The sequence below is a fragment of the Onychomys torridus genome, chromosome 4 (assembly GCF_903995425.1).
Source record: "Onychomys torridus chromosome 4, mOncTor1.1, whole genome shotgun sequence".
NCBI lineage: Eukaryota > Metazoa > Chordata > Mammalia > Rodentia > Cricetidae > Onychomys > Onychomys torridus.
The window spans coordinates 30568943-30587928 of record NC_050446.1 but is presented as its reverse complement, the minus strand read 5'-3'; the positions used below and the strand labels follow the sequence as shown (position 1 = coordinate 30587928).

General features: G+C 41.4%; 1 protein-coding gene across 11 annotated transcripts in view; it reads right to left on the bottom strand.

The window, feature by feature from the left end:
- Positions 1-18986, bottom strand: part of Fmnl2 (formin like 2) — a 287932-nt gene that overhangs the window by 63780 nt on the left and 205166 nt on the right. For 9 of the 11 annotated variants that reach the window (XM_036183681.1, XM_036183685.1, XM_036183687.1 and 6 more), the window contains exons 5-7: positions 15977-16060; positions 12410-12562; positions 68-176 (exon numbers count right to left, since the gene is read on the bottom strand). In XM_036183681.1, the coding sequence (XP_036039574.1) occupies positions 68-176; positions 12410-12562; positions 15977-16060 (346 nt within the window). The remainder of the gene's footprint in view (positions 1-67; positions 177-12409; positions 12563-15976; positions 16061-18986) is intronic. The other 2 variants (XM_036183691.1, XM_036183692.1) reach the window with 1 other exon arrangement.

Genomic DNA, 18986 nt, shown 5'->3' with positions numbered 1-18986 from the left:
TGAGTCTGCTCACACCAAAATCTTTTAAAGGATTGAAGCAAACATATACTGATAATTCAACACATACCTGATAATTCATGATGGCTCGTAAACACATGATACAGACATGAACATCGTCTTTCTTACTCACTAATCTTGAATTTTTCAGGGTTCTTCTGCTTGGCAATGTATTATATCTAAAAAAAAAAAAAAAAAAAAAAAGGAAACTTTTATGAAATGACAGACTACAGTGAGCACAAAGTATACCCACTTAAGGAGGTACTGTTATTTTTTGCTTTTACCAACACCTAGGTAAGAACTGCAGGCTAAAACACCAATACCAACCACTCCAAAGGGCAAAACCACATGGTTCTGTGATCCTATCACTATCATTTCAGGCTGGATTCTCATACAGTAAAACTCACCCTACTTACAACACATAACAAAAGTGTGTGCATGAGAAGTTGTAACATTCCCAGTTCATAGTCAGGGGGCCAGGCCAGGTGTGCAGGAGAGTGCAGACTGTACCTGCTGATGTCACAGCAGGTGAGGAACTGAAATTTAGCACAGACCTTGACTTCCAATTACTTGACCACACTTTAACCATTCTCCCTGCTGCTGCTCTCAAGAGTCTAAACCTAGTTAAAGTCACACATTAGTAACTTTGGCTTCACCTTGACATACTAAATCCTGAAGCCTTAGTTCTGTACAAATGCCCCAAAATCAGACTGATCCCTCACCCTAAGTCTGACATGGCAGCTAAAACTTAGAGGAAAACATGGTAAAATTTGCTTCAGTGTTGTGATTAATTTTATCAGCCTTACATTATTGGAGTTTTATATCAGCTTGCAAATAGTACAGGTCAGACAATGTAATATAAGGCATATAAAACACATAATACTAAAAGCTTCAGTTCAAGTTTTGCCTCAGAGCAGAAACACAGGATAGGTCATCTCTATAAACTCAAGCCTATATAAAATACATTTCAAATTTGTAACTGGGTATGGTTGGAAGGAGCATGAAGGTAGAAGACAGAATACTGAGGGTGGAAATATATAAGAGGGGGTAGGGGTCAACCCAAACTAAGGATGCATGGCAAAGTCGTAAGTTCCCCTAAGAAACCCGCTACTTTGTAAGCTAATTTTAAACAAATTCTTTTAAGTTTGAAGGAAGGTTCCATATGTAAGGAAGCAAACATAGGGATCAACATAGCAGGATTCTACATAGCTAGGCTGTGCAAACACCCCCTCTAGCTGAATGATGTACTTACAACTTTGGACCCAAACCTCTATCTATCCAGCTGCAACTGTACCTGCTTTAAATACGCCAAAGTTCTCTACTGCTAGACACCAAGGATTAACATAAAGAACACTACATGTTAGATCAAGGAAGAACCTCAAATATATTTTTCTGAGTCAACTTTTAAAATATATTTATTATGGCATATCATGTTCATCTTGTTAATATTTAAAGAGATTTGGGAATATAGCTCTGTGGTAGAGCACTTGCTTAGCATGAACCAGGCCCTGGGATCAATTTTCAGTACCCCCCCCAAAAGTATAGTAAGATTATATAAATAAGATTTCAATATGTTAAAAATTGTACTTATTAATGATTCCCTGTACTCTAGAGCAAAAAAAAATCTATTTTTTTTTCAAAATTTATAGTGCCTGGCTTAAACATTCCTTTCCCTAATTTTTATACAAAGCTGAAGTAGTAATGAGAAATTATAGGAGAATTTGTGTGTTTAAAATCATAACGTTACAAAATTATAAAACCCAATAGTATATAGCCAGTGATAACTAATCATAGTAATGATGAGTCAGCACAATTTGTATCATTAATGCTACAACTTTCTTCACACTGGGAAGAAAACTGAAACTGAAAGTTATATCACATGACAAGAAAGAGAGAGGAGACCAGACCTCAGGCTCTTCAGGGGCACTGTGCTCTCTCCAATTGCTTTTCAACAGCATGACATCATGTGAAGATTCTGCTGCCACAGCTCCTTGCCTCTGGTTCCTTCACATCAGGTAGGTCAAGCTGACGATGTTCCCTTCAGTCACTCTGAGGCCTCACTACCTGCCCTCAAAAGTACTGGATGTAGGATTAAGGTACAGTTTGCCTCCAGCAGCTGCATCTGGGCATATCTTGCAGAAACCATATCAGTGGTCCCCTCAGTAAACAAGGATTTCTCTGTTTAAATCTTAGTCTCATAAACTACTTTCTAGGAAATTAAGTTGGCTTTGTTGTTGTTGGCTTTAATTTAATGTGAAACTGTACTTTCTATTGTAGAATTATCATTCTAAAAGAATTAATTGCCTTCAGTTAAATAAATGAAACCTGTAAGCTATCATACTTTTTTATTTCTGAAAAATACAAATATTTTCAGAATCTGTGAGGCAAGATTTTAGAGAATGGCATGGGTTAATATGTACATCAGTACTTTTTCTGTTGCACATCTATGGAATTTGACAACTTCATAATTATATTTTTAGTTTATTTGCTTTAACTACTATCTCAAGAAATTACTATCATTTTTGCAAAGTTTTAAATCAATTCCAATGTATGCTCTAACTATTATTATTTAATAAACAGTTCTCTATGGATTTGGTTCTAACAGATGTCCTAGGATGACCTTCAAATCCAATAAAATTGTGACTAAAACTCTATTGGTCAATTTACTTCTACAAGGCCCTGAGGACAAGGTGAAGAATCTAGGAGGAAGAGCCATTGGTCATGACAGGAAACCAAACCAAATTTCTTCCTTCTGTTTCTTCTTTTCAGTTGCTTTTGTTTGTTCCATTTTTATTGAGGCAGGTTCTTACTCTATAGCCCAGGCTGGCCTGAACCTCACTATGCAGCCTATGCTGCCCTCAAACTAATGATAATCTTATCTTCTTGCTTCATCTTCTCAAATGCTGGGATTACAAAACTGGCCAAGTTTCTGAGTTAAGGCACATAACCTTTTTTAAGAGCCTACTGTTTACAATAACTTCTGCTAAGTACCAACAGAAAACAAAAGATAAAGTTTTTATTTCTGAGGAGTTTAGGAAACAAGATGAATATACAAGTATTCATCTAGGCCCTGCCCAGCCTTGGCATGTGATTTTTATCTCTATCTTTAGATTTCTCCTGAGATGGACATGCATCACTCCTCCAAGGAAGGAGAAAGAAATACATTTAAAAACTCTTTTAGATGATCTCTATTTAAATCTATCTTAAAGAGATGGAAAGAGGATGATCTCTACTTAAATCTATCTTAAAGAGCTGGAAAGAGAATGATCTCCACTTAAATCTGTCTTAAAGAGCTGGAAAGAGGATGATCTCTACTTAAGTCTACTTTAAAGGGTTGGAAAGAGGATGATCCCCACTTAAATCTATCTTAAAGAGCTGGAAAGAGGATGATCTCCACTTAAATCTACTTTAAAGGGTTGGAAAGATGACTCCGCAGTTAAGAGAAATCTGTGCTCTTGCAGAACACCTAAGTTCAATCCTGGCATCCTTATCTGGAGACTCAAAACCACCTGTAACTCTGGTTTCAGAGAATCTGATGCCCTCTTCTGGCCTCCCCAGGAACCTGCACTCAACCTGAACACACACACACACACACACACACACACACACACACACACACACACACACACGAATGAAAAATAAATCTTGCTAACTAGAGACTGAGAAGATCATCATGTCCCTCCTACCCTAAGCACCGTCTACATGCCACCTGGACTTTGCATATAGCATGGTCCACCCTGATGGGGCAGACTGATGTGCAGTTTTCTGGGAAGACAGCAAACTATACAACACCATGACAAAGGAGCAAGTATCATTAGAAAACCTCAGCTTCCAGAACTTGTATTCTTGGTACTGAAATATCAACCTCGGTGTCAATACGGTACAACAGAATGAGTAACAAACAGTTGGCCCAGAGAAAGGGTAAAGGTAATTGATTAGTGCCAAGAAACTGCCAAATATATGATTCATATTGATCCACTCAGGGATAAAAAAAATCACAATAGTAATGGGGCACCCGTTAAATTTTCAAACAGCAGCAGGCACAGTGGCACACACATAATCTCAGCACTCAGGAGACTGAGGCAAGAAAACAGTGTTTCCAAAGCCAGCTTTGGTTTCATATCAAGACCTACCTCATTAAAAAAAGGAAAAGGATGGGGGGTAGGGTAGGAGCAGAGGACAACTTATAAGAAACCAGAACCAGCAGCTGAGTAATACATGTGCTATATTATAATCATGCAGTGCAAGTAAATGCAATTCAATACTGTCTTTGGAAGGACAGATAGGGCAACCTACCTCTGGTTGCAAGCCACAGACTTTCAGGCTGAGCTACCTTCTCTCACAAGAGCATTGATCTTATTTTCCCCATTAGAATAAATCTCACACAGACTGAGTTTAGAGATTAAGTGGGTAACTGGGTAGGAGGCCTGAGTGCTGCTGTGGTAACCCACTATCTTTAGTTTCCCAATTATGCTACAGAAATACCTACAGTGAAACTGACTGCTAGAGTACTTTGCTCCTGAAGGTACCATGAGACTTCAGAGATTTGAGCAGAACTCACTTGCAGAGTAAACCTCCAATCCATGGCAGTTACAAGATGAGACATCAAATTAGCCATGGTCTCCCGTGGATAACCAGGCAAATGAGCTTTACATGGTCCTGCACCATGTAATGTCTTGTGCAATCCCAGACTCTGCCAACAGTTAGTGGCGCATATGCCTCTCGATGACACTTGAAATTAGCTTCCGTGACAAGTTGTTACAATGGGGCCTCCCTTCTTACCAGTACACAACCTGAGCTTAAGGGAGACAATAGAAGGGGAGGGGGAGGGGAACGAGGGAAGGATCTCCTGGTCTATTTTGCCCCTTCTAGGGCCTGCCAGGCTGCAGGTTTCATGCTTATTGAAAAGCTGCAGTGGGGGAGGAGGCGTGGGAGTCTGGCAGGGAAAATGGCACAAAATTTACAGATCCCTCTCTCATTTTCGGCACAGGGGTTTCTCAGATTGCCTCAAAATGTCACCTAACTTCAGGCACTCTGAAAAGCTTCATTCTGTCCATTTTTGTCTTTCTCTGCAGGGAGCGTCTTCATCGGCACTGTGCAACAAGCCTTTAGAGATCACTGTCTGTCTATGCTGAAGTACGGCCAAGTGTTTGGGCTGTGAGAGTAGGGTGTAGTCCCGAGATACACCAATTGGAGAGAGATTCTGGGAACGGCAAAGGGAAGAACCAAGGAATGAGACATGATGTATCCTGGACCACAAGGTTGGTATCTACTGCCACCCTGAAAGCCTTGGAGTCTCACGATGCCCAGATGCAAAACAAGAGTAGCCCAGCAGCAGAAGAGCCTGGCTGCTTTCTTTGGAGCTCCTGCCATTAGTGGGGAAACACAAGAAAGGATAGAGATGATTCTGTAGGGAAGAATCACATTTCTCAGGCATCATTGCTTTGCTATCTTCCCAAGCACTGGACTACAACTGTAGGAGCTACCCTAGCAATGAAGAGGAGATGCTGCTTGGGATTTGCCAATGAGAATTCACAGGCAAACCTATACAAATATAGAAACAGATTATTATAAAACTGACTTAAGATTAGAACCAAGGGCTGGAGAGACGGCTCAGAGGTTAAGAGCACTGCTTGCTCTTCCAAAGGTCCTGAGTTCAATTCCCAGCCATCACATGGTGGCTCACAACCATCTGTAATGAAATCTGGCGCCCTCTTCTGGCCTGCAGGCATATATGCAGACAGAACACTGTATACATAATAATAAATAAATCTTTTTTAAAAAGGTATTAAAAAGGGGAAAAAACAGTTAAAAAAAAAAAAAAGATCAGAACCAAGAAGGTAGATGTGGGGCTTGGACTCCTAATCACAGCAGAAAGTGGAGGCAGAAGGATGGAGAATTCAGTGTATCCTTGGCTACATGAAATTCTGTCTCTTAACAAAACAACGCACACATGGCAAACTGGGCAGGCAGTAGAGATCATGGGAAAATGCTTGCTACACAAGCCTGACAACTCTAGCTAAATTCCCCAGAATTCCAGTAAAGATTAAAGGAAACAATATCACAGAGTTGTCTTCTGACCTACACACACACACACCAAACATGCACACAATACTAACTTTTAAAATGTATTCCTGACACTTGCATCCGTTTCATACATATTTCACCAAGTATCCGGAGTTACATACATGTGAGAAGTTCTACAACAATGCTAACATGCACAGGAGACATAAAAACTACATAGTATTTATAAAAATGTTTTGCAAGACCGATGCAGAATGTGTCTTGTTTAGTACTCACCACCTGCACCACCTACTTCCCTCATGAAAGTGAATCTGTAAAGGGGCACATAGCCAGCATCTCAACCTATATAGCTGGTTCTTGTGGTTAGGAAAATACATATTTAAAAAATAACAGTATGTAATAAACTTCAGAATAAGTGACAAGTCTAGGATTATCCTGAGTACAAGAGAAAGCCTCCTCTCCAGAGCCAAAGCCTGATGGCAGACACTGCATTTGCTCAGACAGGAGTATTTCTAAAGTCCCAAACAGTAAACACTGAGAGTCCAGCCACTGTTCACCCAGTGATGTCTTCAGGTAAGACATAACCCATCTCTTGTCACAACAGCACACATTTATTTGTATAAACATGGCATTACTCCAGAGGGTTGGTCAGCATCTTAGGGTCCTAGGTTTGGTCTCTAGCACACATATGTAAAAATTAGTTTGTATGTTATGTAAAAATGTGCCTTTCTTCTGTACTACCACGGTCTAAAGACTGAATACAAAATCGATCATTAGATGACTCCTGAACCAGGATGTTCTAAGGTCTGGAGAAAGATTTTTCAAAAGCCTTCTATGCAGCTCCACTGTCAACAACTCTGGGATTCTTAAATCCCGATCCTATTGGCCACAGAGAGGGGGAACGATATATATTTTTTCTGTTGCAAAGGAACTCTCAGCCTCAGATATCAAACTAGTACCTACCTAGAAGTGCAGGAGTTGGAAATGCCTTGGAAGCTGAAGTCAGGTTCAACCAAACAGGAATGCAGTCCCCCTCCAGGATGCCACATCATTTGTCAGGACTAGACCAACAACCATTCCAAGGTCTTGGCTAATAGCACTTTAACCAAAATTTGGGGCTTTAGGTTTCCTTTCCTACCCTTTAGACATGACATCATTTGGGCATTTTTAAAATCAATTAAACATAAAATATATGATGCTTAAAAATGAGCCAAGTACATTGCGAAGTGGCCCCAAAGCCAAAAGAAACAAAGCTGAAATAGTTCCATGAAGACAGTTCAAAGTATAGAAAAGGGAGGTAGGAAAAGGGAGGTGGAGACAGACACAATCAGGGAGGGGAGAAGGGAGGAGCGGAAATGTTGATTGTTTTTAATAAGGACTGGAATGTTCAGTGTGTTTTCTATTTCCACTGGAGACCCAGATCACAGCTGGGATTGCTTTACCATGTGAGTGAAAGGAAGGTGTCCGCTCAGGATATGAATGGTAAGTCTGTTAACCTGCAATTTCTGACTTGCCATTGTGTTTCCTTCGAAGGCATTTGCTATGGGACAGCTAGCTAAGCAGCACACGGCCCTGTGAAGAGAGTCCCAGGAAACCCTCTCACTCCTGCGACACTTCATCCCAAACTACCCCCATCTTCCTAAGCTCCCAATGAGTCACCACTGAGAAGCAGCCTCAAATATGACACGGGTTCTAGACTGTTCTTGCCAGTCTCTCAGTGGACAGTCCCGTGCATGGCTCAGAGAGCACAGCAGGGGCAAGATGAGCTCTGTCTCAACTCATGGACAGTGGCCTTTCCCTTTCTAATCAGGTGACAAATATGTCAACCACCATCTGCCACCTCATTTGGTGACAGATAAAATTCAAAGTTAGAGCAGAGCAATTTGAAAGTATTTTTCTTGGTAACCTTCTGCTTTTAAGTGATCCCCTGGGCCAATAGTAAGTCAAGTTCTTCACTAAATAACCTTTCAAATGGAAACTTTAAACAAATGGTAACAAGGAGAAGAAACAAGAAGAGAATAAAATTCAGATGACAACTCAATAAAGAAAACATAAAATCAGAATAGGGGAAAGGGGAGGAGAGGATCAGAGGAGAATGAGCACCTCAGGGAACATTCTCTCCCTGTAAGATGGAAAAAAGTTCAAACTCGTGTGTGTGTGTGTGTGTGTGTGTGTGTGTGTGTGTGTGTGTGTGTGTGTGTGTAAGAGAAAGACAAAGATGCCACTGGGACAGAGAGATAAAGAGAAAATGAGACTGTAATAGCTGAAGCTAAAAATTTGGCAATTTCCCCCATAATAAATTCTGATTAAAAGTAAAACACTACTTGAAAAAATAAAGCTTAACTCTCAAATAAGCTTGTCTTGTAAGTGAAATGGCCCCGAGTTGGTGTTCCTATACACTTATTTCCAAGTAGTATGAAATATCCCAGCATATGCTGAGGGTTTCCTCTAACTCACATGGCTCTAGGGTGACAAACGGGGATTACAAAAACCTTCTATGGACAGTGATCAGCAAACAGGACATTTACCAGGAGGAACAAGAATACATTCCATATGAATAAAGAGGTAGGCCAGCACAGTGGGAAGTGGAGTCAGACCACCTCACCGCCTCACTTCCTCCTTCACTGATCACAGGCAGATGTTGAACCCTTAGAGATAAGACTGGTGATACCGGCAACAGGCAACAGTCCCCACAGATCACCGGATGCCCTCGGCACAGTGCCTGCCACACGGTGCTCATTTAGGAAAAACTTTTCACCTTCGTGAAAATCATGGTGATGCAATCTGTGTCTGTGTTTTATATTCCCTTTTCAAACAATGTGAGGAATGGGATGACTGGGTCAGAAGTGTAAATCATATCTAAGCCTATACTCAGCTTGCTGCTGAGTCCACAGGTGACAGGTATAATCTGTCAGATCATAACTACTTGTGAAACGCTGTTCCTCAAAAACACTAGCCTGAGGCAAACAATGACATCTCATGGAGGCAGAATATTCATTTCAGAAGAAATGTTGGTTAGTGGTTAATATCCTAAAAGCAATAGATCACTGTACCTTCATGCAAGTGAGAAGGTAAGCTGGGGTGATGTCCATAGCTTTTCCACCTTGGAACTTGCCTCTCAAACATGCCTGATCCTTGATGTAAGGTTCTGCTCAGCTAATGCCTCTTTCCTTCACCTCTGTGTGGAGTAGCCTTTTCTTAACCCGAGCAACAACTCCACCCATCACCCACAGACCCAGTTTAAACCTGACCCTTCTTCCAGGTCCAAGTTAGTTCTCCATTTGTTTCCTTAAAAAAGTATTTATGTTGTCACTACCATGTCTCCTTCAGGTCTAATAGCATTCATCTTGGCTGTCTTAAAATTACTTTTTCATGCTTCTCAAGTTCCACATGATCCTTAAGCCATGCGGTGCACAGATGTGCAGGACTCCATCACTTAATGAAGCAGGATCTACAGGCACACTGGTGGGATCACTCTCAACTGGAGACAGGCCATGTTCTAGAGAATGCACAAGCCAGGTTTCTGCTGCACTGCCATCAACACTTCCCCTGTGGCCAAGCGTCAGATGTGTATGATGATTCAGAACCCAGCCACAGGTCTAATTCAGGGTGTGTGCTGTGTCCTAAGGTGCCTTCCAATCAATATGCAGTAAAGATATCAGGTTGGAACTGTGCTAGCATCAGGATTTTATTCAAAGACCTTGTATTTAATAATGAAGTATTTTTTCTTTAATCAAATTTGATTTATAAAATGTGTTAAAATCTCCTAAAATCTCATTTTTTCCAAGTTTCACCTATACTTCTTGGCAAGAGATACTGGTAAGAGTACATATCTATGTTATTATCTGGAGATGAGGCAGAGGAAACAAGTCTGTGTTTAATATAAGATATTTATTTAGTAAGCAAAACTACCAGAAAACACAATAGTACTTTCAGAAGAATTTTGATATTAATAAAAATGCATTCTACTATAAAGGGTCCAATTCTTTAGATGAGGAGCTATAATATGATAGGCAGAACATATTATAACATGAAGAATGGTCGTAAGACCAGGCCACCATGCACTGCCAGCTCTCTTGGATGTTTTCTCCAGTGACTTACAGATGTTCCAGTTGGAAGCCTCATCATCAGTGTGTAAACTGAAGCTGCTCCAGAGGCAGCAGAAGGAGAAGCAGCTTGGCTGGCACTGGAGCTGAAGAGAACTGGGCAGGGAAGCCAGCCCGGTGGTGACGTAAGAGATGGGTGACAGCGGGACAAGAGACCTCGGGACAAGACGGACAAAGCAGGGGAGACAATCAGAAGTGAGACAGTAGAATGAGAAAGAAGGCAAGAGAATGAAAACCAGAAACTGAAGGAGTGTTGAGAGCAGAGGAAGAAAGGGGAGAGGAGGAGGAAGAGAGAAAAATGTAAACAATCTTTGGGGATATGAAAAGTAACATGTACCAGACAGCTGTGTTCTGACCGCTGTTGAATCACAGGAGCTAAACTACCATTGATATACATTGTTTAAAACCAATAATTATGAATGAATAAATAGTAAGATTCAAATCAGCAAGTGCCATGCAAGTCACCTCCATGTTGACTTTCTGGTGAAATTCAAGTGTCCTCTTCCTTGGGCTTCTAAACCGTCGAAGCACAAAACAAAAGAATATGATGGTGGTTTCCTAGTCATCTTTGAGCACGCCTGCCAGAAAGGCCAAAGGGCTCCCATGTCTCTCCAAGTAATACTCCCATTGGGCCTATCACCATACTTCTCGTGTAGCTTTCTAATTAAAAATGTAGGCAGGCAAGATCTACCTTGAGCCAACAATGAAGCAGGTCATGCTAGTGTTGAGGTCCCTGGGCCCTGCCTTCTAAGGTCCAAAACATGCAATGAATTATTTAGAAAACTGAATCTGTGTTAAAGTGACAGCAGACCAATAGATACCTTCTAAGTAAACAAAGGAAAATAACCAAATTAAACTGTACCATGTAAATTAAAGCCCTTTGTAGCATGCTACGTAACTGTAGTCAAATAGTGAAAAGCACTTTTGAGTGTTGATCCTTATAGAACTTTCCATGTATAGTTGGTTAGCTTTAGCTTGTAAATAAGTACATAGATTCCTCTGCCCATGTGTGAAGTTGACACACACTAGCAGGTTATTTAGCCCCTGGCCTGCTGCAAACACCAGGAAGTGAACTGGAACATTGTTGCTTATTATTTCTGAATCAATTCATCCTAAATCCACCAACATTTTTTGGACATTATAACAAGGAAAATCTGACTGGTTTATTGGAGACATCATAGTCAAACATCAAATCCTTCAGCAGAACTGATCTTCATTACAGAAAAGGATATTTTCTTAAAAATTGTATGACTAAAACCCAAGTCAAAGGAGTAAAAGGTAATAAGTAGGTAACTAAATGTGATATGCCTGGAAACCACATACTCACAAGCTGTAACCTGACATACACACTCTGTGACTCAAAACCCATCGCAATCCAAAACACTTGGATGATATTGCCCTGCCAGGTCATGTCAGAAAAACAAGAGAAGGTTTTAGTAAGCTACAAAAAGCAAGCAGCACCCAGGAATGAAGATTTTAACCACACAAGTCTGTATTCAGGTCATGGGTTTGAAAAACTCAACAACTCAATTTAGATATGACTTCTACCTTTATTAGTGCAAATGGTGAGTTCCTTACTAGTTAGCTTTAAGTACAGTGCTTTGAAAATTGTAAAAGCTATTTCTCCACTCAGTGAGTGATTACAGATCTGCCTGAATGAACAGCATGAGATTACACCCACTGATACAGGTGGTCAGTGCAGATCCTCCTGTATCATCCTGGCATTTCAGCAGGAACTGTAAGATGGAGTGAGTCATTAGTAGAAAAACGTCAAGTTGACATGAAGCATACCTAACCAAAGGAACATGCCTAGCATGTGGCACTTGATTATAAAAACGTATCTTTCTAACACTGTGGCCTATGAATAAGAACACACCCTGCACAGGCACACACCTGAGCTACCTGTGGAAGGACAGGGCAGCACAGACAGATGCGGAGCCACAGGGCTCTTTAGATGCTCATGTTGTAAAGTGCAGCCTCTACCCTGCAAGTGGTATTGAGGTCACTACATCAGCATCCGCCCAGGTTAAGAACTTACCTGCTAGAGACTATTTCACTGTTATTTGGTACAAGCTTCTCGCCTTCTATGCTGAATCACAACATGGTGTTTCTAAGTGTTATGTAAAGGTATAGAGCACTAAGCCAAGAGAACAGGCCATGAACACCTATGAAACTGTTGATTGGAGAAGAAAGTGCCATGTGGAAAGACACAACGATGTCCAGCCAGGACCAGAAGAGGGAGGAGGACCTGCAGTGCCGAAGCATCTCATTAAGGCACTTACCGAAGTGCAGAATGTCTTCCAGAGCGGGACACACTGTTGCCCACAGGGGAGGGCAGGTTGTTCCCTCTGTGCAGGTCCTCGATGGACCTACTCCAGGGCTTTGATTTGTCCACTGTACTCTCCACGGTACTTTCCACACTTTCAAAGTCAAAACTAAAACAAAAAAGGAATGCTACTCAAAACTTAGACACTAACTTTCAGACACACACGTGGACATACATGACCTGCTATTCCTTAACCTCGTCTTCACCATAATGTGAGAAGTCTTTGCAGCCAAAGGAAATGCAAAAGAACCTCTGTGGTCCGGGTGTTAGCTTGGAAAACATGAGGATGACAAACGCAGGGGTCTGGCAAAAGAACCATTAACAACAAACAAGTAAAATGGGGTCGGCATACATTGTTTGCATCTTGGTGGCTTACCAATTACTTACTACACCCGCTGTGCTGGAAGGAGGCAAGAGATCTTACAGCTGTCTGCATTTGGCTTGAACAAGTTGGTATGTTAGGCTTATACTAACTCATTCCTACCCATCAATTTTTCACTGAGCATTTTCTCCTAGTGTGTTAGCAAGTACTTTTCCAACCATATGTGATACATTACTAGTGAGGCTATGGATTTGCTTTGATTGTGGATTCTCTTTCCAATGTGGTGCTCTTTAAAGTAAGACTGTTGTTCCTCTGACATTTTTTGAGGTTATTACTCATGTTAACCATGTTGGAATCAGTGGCAAGTTGAGTTGCTCATTCTCGTGTAGCCTTAGGAACCGAGTCTTTAAACAAGCAGGCCTTTGTATCCCACGCATATCCTTGCTCACGCAGTGAGTTGCTCTGCTTTCTCATAAGAATACTGCAGTGTTTCTACCCTAAGTTCTGCCTGATCAGACAGCAGAACAAATAGACAGCAGCGACAGTTAATATTCTCTGAAAGACTATAAAGATCTTCAAGAAAAAATAATGTATGCTGGAAATCATCTACAGATGCTTATAAAGCATGACTGCCAGAGGCGGGAGAACAAAAACATCACAACAGCCACCTAAAACCTAGGGGATGTTCTCCGACTGTTTGGGTGAATCACACAGCAGGGAGAGGCGCAGCCAGCAAAGGGGTTGAAGACAGACTTTTCTGTCGTGCCCTTGGGTGCAGGAGTAATGCTGAAGAGCAGAGAGGCAGAACGAGGTAGTCTAAGAAAACCTGAAGTACTAAAACAAAAGGCTCTTATTGAGATGGAAGGGACTTCAAGGAACATAGGAAAAACATTCACGGGATGGACACGTCACAAGTCACTGGACAGAGCTCATGTCATACGTTCCTCTCACACCTTCCCATGTGCACAGGGCCCAAATGCAAGAAACACACACTTCACTGAATTGGCGGACACTTCCATTTCAGACAGAATCAGAACCTGCCATGTTACATTTCATGGGCTGGAGAATTACAAATGCAAGAATATAGTAAAAAAAAAAAAAAAAATTCAAAATAAAAGACAAATTATATAACTTAGCATCTACACAAAGCAAAACAAAACTAAAAACCAATGAACAAAGTGTTTAAAGCTAATGCCTCCAAACAAATCCAAAGGCTCACAAACAGAAAACACAAACTCTAAGTCCAGGTGATCAGTGGGTTATTGCCTTATACTGCAGAATTCCCGCACAGTATCACAGACATGCCCCCACTGATCTGACATGAGGGCGTATTTGAGAAATCTGGCTTCCAAGCCCTATCATTAAGGAAGTAAAGGATTCATTATATATAGTGAACAATTATAACATATTATTTCTTTTTTCCTTCATTCCTCATTTTTCTTAGTCTTCCTTAAATACTATCAATGTTTCTATAGATTTTAAAATTTGCAAGAGGGAATATTCTTTTTGTCATAACACATGATACATCATGGGATTAGCAGACTTGAAACTAACAGAAATAGGTAAGAAATATCCTTTTGATGGAATATGGCATAAACACTATGAATTATATTTCAGAAAAGAATTTCTTATAGTATATGAAAAATATCAAAATAGAAACTATCATACCAAATTTAGTTAATAAACATGAATCTGCAAGGTAAGAATAATTGTAGTTTCCTCTTCTTAAGTAGAGAAAACTATCCAGCTGGATGGATATTCAGACTCTTTGGAGTGAGGAAATAAAAAACAAGTAGTTACTGTTAAAAAGAAGAATGGAGGGGTTGGAGAGAGGGCTCGGTGTTTAAGAGCTCCTGATGCTCTTGCAGAGGACCTTAGTTTGTTTCCTAGTACCCACACAGCAGTCACACCATCTGTAACTCCAGTTCCAGAGGACTCAATGCCCTCTTCTGGATTCCATGGCATGGGCACCAAGTGAACTGGTAGTATACATATATACATGCAGACAAACACTCATATACATAAAATCAAGCTAAATATGTCTGCCTCTGGAAAAAGCAGAGTGGAATGCAATCAGAAAGCAGAGGCAGGAGGATTACAAGTTTAAAGCTAGCCTCTGTATAGCCTGAGAGCCTGTCTTAAAACACACACACACACACACACACACACACACACACACACACACACACACACACACAACCACAGCAAGGAGAAAAACAAATAGCACCTGAGCTGAAGTATCTTCCATGTCTAATTAAAAACACAGCATCATTACTGCCTCACCCTGCACAAGTGAAACTATCTGTGGACGTTGGCCTATTTCCTGATTAAAGGAAAAATGTTGAAAACAAAATGCCTCGTTCAAATGTACACTTTGCAGCCCTGTTATAAACCATTCCAGAAGTCATGAAAACGGAGAACCATGTGGAATAATATAGCTAAGCAACTTAATTTTTTCCTGCCCTGCTCCAGGTTCCTTCCCTGCATGTGGTAGGAAACCAAAGACTACACATATATATATAATTTTAAAAAGGGAACAACAGTGTTCCGTCCTCCTGGGCCACTATGTCAATGTCCAGCACTGTGTCCTTATCTGTTCACTTGCCAGACCTACAAAAACACACCTGTATCATTTTCCCCTCAGTGCTGGGATTGAACACATGGCTTCCCACATGATAGGCAAAGGCTTTACTACTGGCCTACATCTCAGATGTATCACAGGGTTGGGGTGTGGATCAGCAGTAGAATATAGGCCCTGCTTCAATCCCCAGCATATCAAAATTCAGTAAAAAATGAAAGGACATTCTTTTTTTCTACTTCTTTTATTTATTCAGGAATGTATTACATACTACTCTAGTATTCTATCACATAGATTCATGTAACTTAAGCCCTCAGGAAAGCCAATTTTTTGCATTGTGGATATTGCTTAGTAGCAAGGCCAGGTTCTGGGTGTGATCCCTCACATAGCTGGGAGGTCTTCAAGGTGATTTTTACTCACCTGTTTTATTTCTGCCTTAAAGACATTTCAAATCCAAATTATGTGACTTGTTTTTAGCTAAAAAAATCAGAGATAAATCTTTTTCAACTTCTCCCCATCTGCTTGTGGGTTTCTGCCTTCAGTGAGGTATGTGATTTTACCGCTGGGTTACATCTTCTGGGACTATGAGAAACTGATATGCAAGCGAGCTAAGTTTTACTTACGTGACTGCATACTGTGCAAAGGATAGATACTCCACGAGAACATCAAGGCCTTTGTTTTCTTCATTCAGAAACTCTCTGACCCATCTGGGGAAGGAAAAAAGAATTACTGGTGACACTGATCAATGGAAAGGACATGGTGGGTAGTTTTGGTTTTTCCCTCGAAACATCCAAAGTCTAAAAGGGTATACATAGAAGATGGGCTCAACTATTTTTACAGGAAGTAGGCATTTCTGGATAGGGTATGAAAACTATAGATTGCTGTGTAAGAATAAGGAGCAAAAAGTACTTACATGCCATCCTTGCATTTGACTGGCTGAAAATTTAAGACAACCAGTTTCAAAAAGGTATCTAAGAAAAGGAGTTTGTCCTAATGTACTTTCAACCATAAATGATCCCTAGCCTGGTTGCTGAAAGAGCCGAGACTAGAATAGAATGAGGCAGCCTGGGGACATGGTGCCATAGCCACTGAGATGCAGGCATGACCCCAAATCCAGGCTCAGTCCTTCTTGGCACACCCAACTGAAGAAACCACTAAACCACCAACGAGAGGCTGATGCTTACTGGCTTCTGGAAATTCAATAGGGATAATGACTTGCTTAATTTTTTCCATGAGTATGAAAACCTTTAAAAGACAGCAGGTACCACAGACCATGGGCAGGACTAACGTGTGACAAATAGTTTAACGATCCAGTCTTAAACCATTCTTTGTAGCTTGCATTTGAGTACTGTGTACCAGTTCACCATGAATGCTCACACATTTGTATTTGCTGTCCATAATGACTCCACTAGACAAGCTGATAAGGCCTGAGGATAAAATTCTGTCACCTGATTTCACACATTTCCTCGCAAGCATTCCTCATTAGAGACTGTGAGGATATCAGAAGGAACATTCACTCAGTGTGAAATTCCACCAACTGAAGGGTACAAAGATCACTGCAGTCACACAAGCCACAGCCACACACTGTCATCCAAAGTGGTTGTGTCCCTCTGGGAATGGATGCACCACAGCTACTGTGGAAGCCATACTTGCTAGCGATGAAAACAACAGCAGAAAAATGGTCCACGTGTCCAAGGAAGAAAAGTACCTTAAGAGGTTTGTGGTACAAGAAGAATCTAGTAGACTCCAGATGCCTTTTTTGTTTGTTTGTTTGTCTGCTTGCTTGCTTGCTTTATGGTTTTTACTTTTTCTCCTCTCTCCTCTCTTCTGGCCCTTTCATCTTGATATACAGGTATACAGGAAGTATGAGGAGTCAGGAAGGTGAGAAGTCAGACAGCCTGGGGTAGGTTCTTCTTTCAAGCACTTCAGACAGCTACCACCAAAGATACGCACTTAACCATCGCTGCCTGGAGTGGCCACACTGGCAAAGAAAACTCATCTGTTGGGTCTCACAGAGTGGCTTTGTTAGTAGCCCTAAACACAGCTCACATCACTGTGTACTGGCAGAGACAGAAAATTCCAAAACATCACACACATGATCTCACCACGTCCACTTTAAGATACTTTATTTAATTCCTCCCTGTGCAATAAAGTCTCCAGAGACAGTGAACATTTTCCCCCCAAGACAGGGTTTCTTTGTGTAACAGCCCTGGCCATCCTGGAACTCATTCTGTAGACCAGGCTGGCCTTGAACTCACAAAGATCCGCCTGCCTCTGCTTCCCGGGTGCTGGGATTAAAGGCGTGTGCCACCACTGCCTGGCAACTGAACATTTTTAAATCATGAAAGAAGCTTAGAAACAGAAGGGAAAAGCTATTTCTTGTAAGTGGCAGAGGACTAGGGAATGCCTAGCACTCCCTGTGAAGGCCGGTGAAGCTTCTACCAATGGCGACCCTGAGCTTCTTCCTCTTCCCACTGCTCTGGCCCACTGCTCTGACGGCACAGTGTAAACTGTCCTGCAGAGATCGTTGGTGTCTTTTTTTAATGATTTATTTTTATTTTACGTACACTGGTGTTTTGCCTGCATGTATGTCTGTATGAGGGTGTACGATCCCCTGAAACTGTATGCAATTAATACACATTTGTGGGCTGCTATGTGGGCACTGGGAACTGAACCCATGTACTCTGGAAGAACAGCCAGTGCTCTTAGCAGCTGAGCCGTCCCACCGACGGGTGTCTTTTTAACATGAAAGAGAACCACTAAATTCCAGGTTACTCAGGACAGGCTCAGTTCTATTCAGTTGCTCACTAATGTGGAAGTTCAGAGCAACAGACACTGCAGTTCTTCTGCAGACACTTCCACAAGGAGTACAGACGTCGTCATGATGATCTGCTCCTACTCGACCACTGCACCTCCATCTCATGTAGACAGGAAGGTCTGCCACAACTTGCAGAGGAGGAAAACTGACCCAGACATGAGGAACTTGAACTCAACAAAGCAGGAAATAGCCCAGGACAGCAGGTCTATAAGTCTTTTGATTCAATGTGCTGATTCTGATGAAGTAATAGGTTTAGTTTGCTTCTTTACTTTAACAACATCCTAACTGATGTCTCACTTGGTAACTACAAGCAAAAGTCCCAGAAAGGTAATTTTCAAAGTGAGACAGGAACCCACTGCTTATATCCTAAAATAGCATGACTTGCCTCTGGTTTAATATCACAAAACGGATTCTTGTCCTAAAGTTGCAGGCTCCTCCTTGGTGTTTGATGTCACTCCAATATGACTAAGTGCATTAAGGAAAGTCTGAGACATAAGGCATTCACCACTGATTACTGTGCCTCGTGTATCAATGACACTCACTTAGCTAAGTCACTCCCATAGTAAGGGTTTGGACTGTAAAGCAAGTCAGCCCTCTCTCTTCCCCCATCCTCTTGATCCCTATCGCTTCTCTGACTGGGAAACACTGCATGGGTGTAAGAGTCCAGAGTGATCATCCATGAACTGGTAAGAGGAAGGAAGGAAAATGGGCAAAGATGTTAAAAGGCAGATGTCAAAGGGCTATCTCAAATCTCAGGGTCTGAAAAGAATACGGGGGCCAGAGACTTGGCTCAACAGGTAACGACTCTGCCTCGA